Source organism: Vairimorpha necatrix, chromosome 6 (assembly GCF_036630325.1).
Source record: "Vairimorpha necatrix chromosome 6, complete sequence".
NCBI classification, from domain to species: domain Eukaryota; kingdom Fungi; phylum Microsporidia; family Nosematidae; genus Vairimorpha; species Vairimorpha necatrix.
The window spans coordinates 127,801-133,768 of record NC_088821.1 but is presented as its reverse complement, the minus strand read 5'-3'; the positions used below and the strand labels follow the sequence as shown (position 1 = coordinate 133,768).

The 5,968-nt window shown below is 24.8% G+C and overlaps 2 protein-coding genes across 2 annotated transcripts; one reads left to right on the top strand and one right to left on the bottom strand.

Moving 5' to 3' along the window:
- On the bottom strand, positions 1 to 1,332 carry VNE69_06016 (E3 ubiquitin-protein ligase; the record flags this gene model as incomplete). The annotated part of the gene is made up of 1 exon (XM_065473765.1): positions 1 to 1,332. The coding sequence occupies one exon, from the start codon at positions 1,330 to 1,332 to the stop codon at positions 1 to 3; it is 1,332 nt and encodes a 443-aa protein (XP_065329837.1).
- A 3,372-nt stretch (positions 1,333 to 4,704) lies between these two features.
- VNE69_06015 (putative SP-containing protein) lies at positions 4,705 to 5,684 on the top strand (the record flags this gene model as incomplete). The annotated part of the gene is made up of 2 exons (XM_065473764.1): positions 4,705 to 4,936; positions 4,975 to 5,684. 2 exons carry the CDS (start codon positions 4,705 to 4,707, stop codon positions 5,682 to 5,684), a joined length of 942 nt encoding a protein of 313 aa, XP_065329836.1.
- Positions 5,685 to 5,968: the final 284 nt, after the last annotated feature.

Genomic DNA, 5,968 nt, shown 5'->3' with positions numbered 1-5,968 from the left:
TTAAATATATTGAAAACCACTATCAATCCAATGCATTGCCATAACTAATTTTTCCTTTAGTATCGCTTTACTCGAATATAACGGAAGCTTCAGAGTAAAATTACAGGTGGCTGCCTCTGGAAGTTGTTCATCATAACCTTTACATCCATCTTTAAGTCCCGGTAAACAAATATTAAAATTCTTCATTATACTTCTATACCTGAAATTCTTAAATCCTCCCATCGGGGGTTTATTTAAACCAGTCGCAAATTGTAAAACTTTGCCTCTGTCTTTTTGATTAAAATCTTTAATTATATCCCAAAACCATTTTATTTGATCAGAACCAGCAGTATAATTTTTATCATAAATAGTATGAGCCTTCCAATCTTCAAAATCGATGATATTTTCTCCTCCAATTATCTTCAAAAGTGCAGCAATTGATAACATCTTAAATTTTTTTTCGGGAATTACTGCAAATATCCCTTCACTTATCCATCCACATTCTTCTTTTATATTTTCTTCAAAGTTAGCTCGTAAAAGTTTCTCTATGTAATCATCAATATTGGATTTGTCAACGTATATATTTGACCCATTTTCTTTCAATTCCTTACCGTACATGTCTTCAAATTTAAGTTTTGATCGTTTAAGTAGCTCCGGAGATTTTTTTAATTTCAATAAATTTTTATAAATTTCGGGATCAACATTTATATGATCGTTTTTGGTTATTTTTTCTCCTCTAATAATTTTCCAAACAATCAAATTCAATCTTACGTCAGCGGTAAGCTTTTTTTGTATTATTAAGCCAAGTATTGAACCTAGGGCATTAAAACTTAATCTTCTTATATTATGATTTAATTTAGCGTTTTTATAAGGCAAAAAATTCTGATAATCTCCATTTGGAGAGTACAACAAGTTACGTTCTTCGATAAAATATTTATCTATGGCATTTGTGAAGTACTCTCTAGTGAGACCACCACAATCAGCTCCTGCTTCTTTAAGAAACTTTACTGTGTGTTCACAGTTAAACCAATCCATAATCTTGAAGACCCAAATCCAAGATACAACAGAAAGCACAAAATTGTCACGTCTACAAAGGATCGTGGGTTTTCCTGGTAATTTTAGTTTGTTTACTTTATCATTAAAGTAATCTTGAAAAGTTAAATAGAACGCATCGATTTCCTTTTTATAATCGTCATTACTTGTTTGGTTTAAATTTTCACTAGATCTTTGTATAAAGTATTCGCCATAAGCATTATTCTCGACGTCTATTCGTCGGCTAGAAGGTCCTTGCGAACACAAATAGCATGAGAAATTTATAAAAATAATAAATTTGATTTTTGACAACAGATTCATAAGGGGTTAAAAAATAAAAAATTTTATTAAAAGGAGAAAAATAAAAATTTCTTTTAATAAACGTGGTCTAAAAAATAATTGTTTTTGTGTAGGGAATACATCGAGAAATATCATATAATGATCTTAAAGAAACAAAAAATGTTTCACAATTAAATTGAGCATTCATTTTATGTATCTAGTATCTGTAAGTTACAAATATTCTCCCTAAGAACTATTTTTTAAGTTAATTTGTCTATTTTTGAACTAGATTTAAATTTATTAATTTGAAAACATATTTTACTTATTGATTCACTAATTTTTATTTGATATGAATTTCTTTTTGTGATCAAATAATTATAAAAAGTGAAACAATAAATTTGAAAACATTAGAAATTGTATTTTTAGCAAAAGTGTAATTTAAAATCTAGATCAAATACTCTTAACTTTAATAAGACATTTAAAAACTCATAACTCAATTTTCTAACTTCTTTTTAAATTATATCGTTATAACGGGTTTGAAATTATTTGTTAAAGAGTTAAAGAATTGATAAAATAATTCTAGCGAAAGTTCAGAACAGAGTTTTACATAAATGTTAACAAAATAAAAATAGAATTACAAGATGTTAATGCTTTAATTATAAAATGAAAGTGCATTTTTAAATATTTAAATATAATAAGAGTAAAATGGATGAATTAGAGATTTTAAAAGCACGAAAAAATTAGTTAAAAATTCAATAAAATTCTTTTAATAATCTAGTAGATCTGATAGATAGATAATTTAAAAATTTATTCTATATTTTTAATATTAATACTTAATAAATAGAAAACAGTAAAAAATTAATTAAATGTCACAAATCAAAAAACGTCATTAAAGAATTAAATTAATTAAAAAAATGATAATTATTTTTTGTAGACGTAAAGGATTATCCATGCTCATAATGTCTAATGATACGAAATTGGTAAAAAACGATTTCTTCTTTTGAGCCGAATTGCTTTGTAACCGTTCAAAAAAAAAAAAAAGAAAATTTAAAATTTAGAAAAAAGCTATTAAAACATCTACTATCAAAATATATAATAAGGATAGAAAGATATCTTCATTCAATAATAAAAAGCCAATTCTAAATGATTTTAATAAATATGGAATTGTCTTTAAGTAACAAAAAAACGCAGTAAAAAAGAAAATGCATTAGTATAAATCGAAAAACTTATGGAAATATTCCGCCACGTATAAAATTAAATATGAAAACAAAAACAATTTGAAAAAACAGAAACCGAAATAAATAAATTTTTTATAAAATGTCATAAAATAGGCTCAAGAGCTCTATGTTATAATACATTAAAAAAAACATACATGTATAGAATTCTTATATTTTTATTATTATTTTGGTTAAGGCTTTGTTTGTAGTTTGTTTATTTTTCTTTCGCTATTATAATTATTTACTTAATTTCGAGTCTAACATTAAATTTCAGTTTAATATGAACAGTGTGATTGCAATCTATTCTTAATAATGATTAGCACTCTTCTCTATATTTCGAAAATATTGTACCGAATTATCGTTTAATTTTTTAGAGAGTAAAATTAACATCACATTTTACAGGCATCAATACCATAACAAATATTTGAAAACAATATTTACTAGTCCTCTAGAATTTACTTGTCAAATGATTGAAGTAGGTTGAGAATAAAACTAGTTAAAGAAATTAAAAAAAAAATATATGTCTCTTAAGAAGATTTCCTGCAAATCTAAGCCTCAGACTACATACATTTGCCTCTAGGTAACAACATTGGTCGTTTTATTTACTTCAAATCTAATAAGAAACCTAACACGTTGACTGAATTTTACCCATATCTTGGTTATTTAAAATTTCCCCTAAATGCGAGAGTCATCTATATCTTCTTTGCGTTTAAGTTTTTTTTGTTCTTTATTCTATAAATTGCACATAATAAAGTGGGCAACTAAGCTGTAAAAACATATCTAAGTACAGCAATTGTTAGAGATATATATATATATATATATTGTGTTGCCATTATTAACTGGAAAGGAAAATTAAAAGATTATACTGTTTCTTGTAACAAAACAAATTTCTGTTTTATAAAATATTAATATTTTAGATTTTTAGAATTTTTTAAAAAAGTAGACGCGTCCTAACATGAAAGTTTTTTTTATTGATCCTACGTCAACTTTATAGCGCAAATATATTTAATATTTAAAAATAAGAAATTATATGAAATGTTACTGCACTAATTGTGAAAATTTCCTTTCTATATACTGTAAGTCATAGAGAGTATCGATTTCCCCAACTTGAATTAAATAAATATTATTTTACCACAATCTAAACATGTAATATCGATATTTATTTAATTGAAAGAATATATATATTTTGCTTAATATTTTCTAATTTCGGGATTAAAAAATCTATGAAATAATTTTTTACTGTTTGGGCTATGTTCTTTTGTTTGTGTGTAGTTTAAATTTTATTTTATATATTCTTATAATTTAATCGAATAATAACTGAATCTATGGTTGTTTCAAAAATTAAGAGAGGGTTATTTTAATCTTATTAGATATGAAAACCTAATCTTGAAATAATATAATATAGCAAAAATAGAATTCTATAAAGATCTGAATTGAAAAAACCTAAAAATACAAAAATCCTTAGCTAAATATGTTTAGTTTTTTATAAATTTATATTACCAAAAAAAATAATATATAACATAAAGGCAATACACAAATTTTAAACCCTAATGGGCTGTGCTCTTAACTATATTAAATTTCAACACAAAAATCATATATTGTCGCCTTAATTTGTTTTAAATAATGCAATAGAATTGTAATCCAGTTCTTTAATTATATTTACAATGATTTAAAACACAAATATTTTATGAATTATATATTTTATATCCTCATAAGTAAAGAAATTCATTTGGGTAGCTAACGTAGTTAATACTTCTAATATAACAAGGATAGGTCAAAGGTTAGAGTCTTCTTTTTGTAGGTATCTTTCGGATTATAGTCCTTTCCGCATCGGCTTCGTATTTTCTCTTTCGGTAGTCCAGAGAAATGCTTTCAAGCAGCTTATTTAGCTTGATCATCTTGATGTACGGTTCTACCTTTATAGTGATTTTATGTCTTTGGTAGATTTTAACGTATGGAATTTGTATTTTGATTTATTTGATCGCAAATGTTTGTTGTTTTTACAGTCATTTTGTGCCATTAAACCGTAATTATATATGTTAATTTTAAAATAAAATTTTACAAAAACATATTTTATTAAGTTACTTTTAAAAGTATTTAGATTTGAATTAACTTTTTTATCTTAACATATTTTTAAAAAAATCTATCGTTATAAATTATATCAAAAGATTTTATAAACTATTTATTAACACCCCAAATGTTAATATGTATCTCTATTTTATCAATTGCAGCTTCAAAAAACAACTCTAATTTTGTAATACAAAAAATTTTGGATCCCGAGAATATACCTTCTTACAGAAATAAAATAAATGTGTACGATGATGATTTTATAGTTAGAAATCTAAATAATCCTAATATTACAAAATTTGATGCTCATAATTTAGTTTTATTTAATAAAATCGATACCAGCAAATTTAATTGTTCGGATAGTTATCAAGTTAAACAGAAAAAACTCCATTATTCAAAGTTAATTGGCAAGCCATTTTTAATGCATCTGATGTTGTATTCTATGCTCTTATAATGCATAAAGATGTAAGTAAATTAATACGTATAGGATTATATATGTCGAGTGCAAATCCCTTGTATGATTTAAGATTTCTCTTTAAAAAATTAATAACAAAATTCTTATCGAAAAAAAATATATCACGAAAGCTGAAACCAATTGGTCATCTTTTTGCATATTTAGCTTATCATAGCTATGATTTAGTTTTCGATTTGAGTTTTTACTCTTCTTTTAAAGATTTAAACGAAATAGAAGATCTTAAACTTGTAGTTTCGAAATTCGTTGATCTTAAAATAGATTATGATTGTCCGTGGCGAATTATACAATTATATAATGAAAATATGTTTGCAAATCCTCATATTAATTCAACAGAATATACTACTGCAGAATCACACGTACTAATACAAGAAAAGGCAATAACTGTAAACAAGTATACTCCAATTAACACGAAAACTGTTGAAACACAAGATTTGATTCAAGATGTGGATCTTCCGGCGTTAGATTATTCAACAGAAGAGTCAGAAGGTGATATTAAAAAAGATAAAGCTACAGATAGTACTAAATTGGAAACAAAAAAAATCAAAGATGTTTTACATTCTAAATCGACTTTGCCAAAGAATAATGAAAAGAATGAATATTATCTTAAAAAGTTCTTTGAAAATAATACACTATGATTTATTAAAATTTATTTCATTTTACATATATTATCGAGCGTCATTTAATCTATTGATTGCGAAACAATTTTATATTTATTAAAAATCTATCTTTAAACTAAATTAAACGATAAAGTTATATTATTTAGAGAATCTTGTCTAAGACTGACTTTTTTCTCTTCCTTGAAACCCTTTTAAAAAAAAATCAAAAAGCTAGTGGGATCAGTTTCATACGAAGACATGATGCTACAAAATTTCCTTTATCATTAAATTTTTTCTTTTATTTACGTTTAAGAGCTTTATTC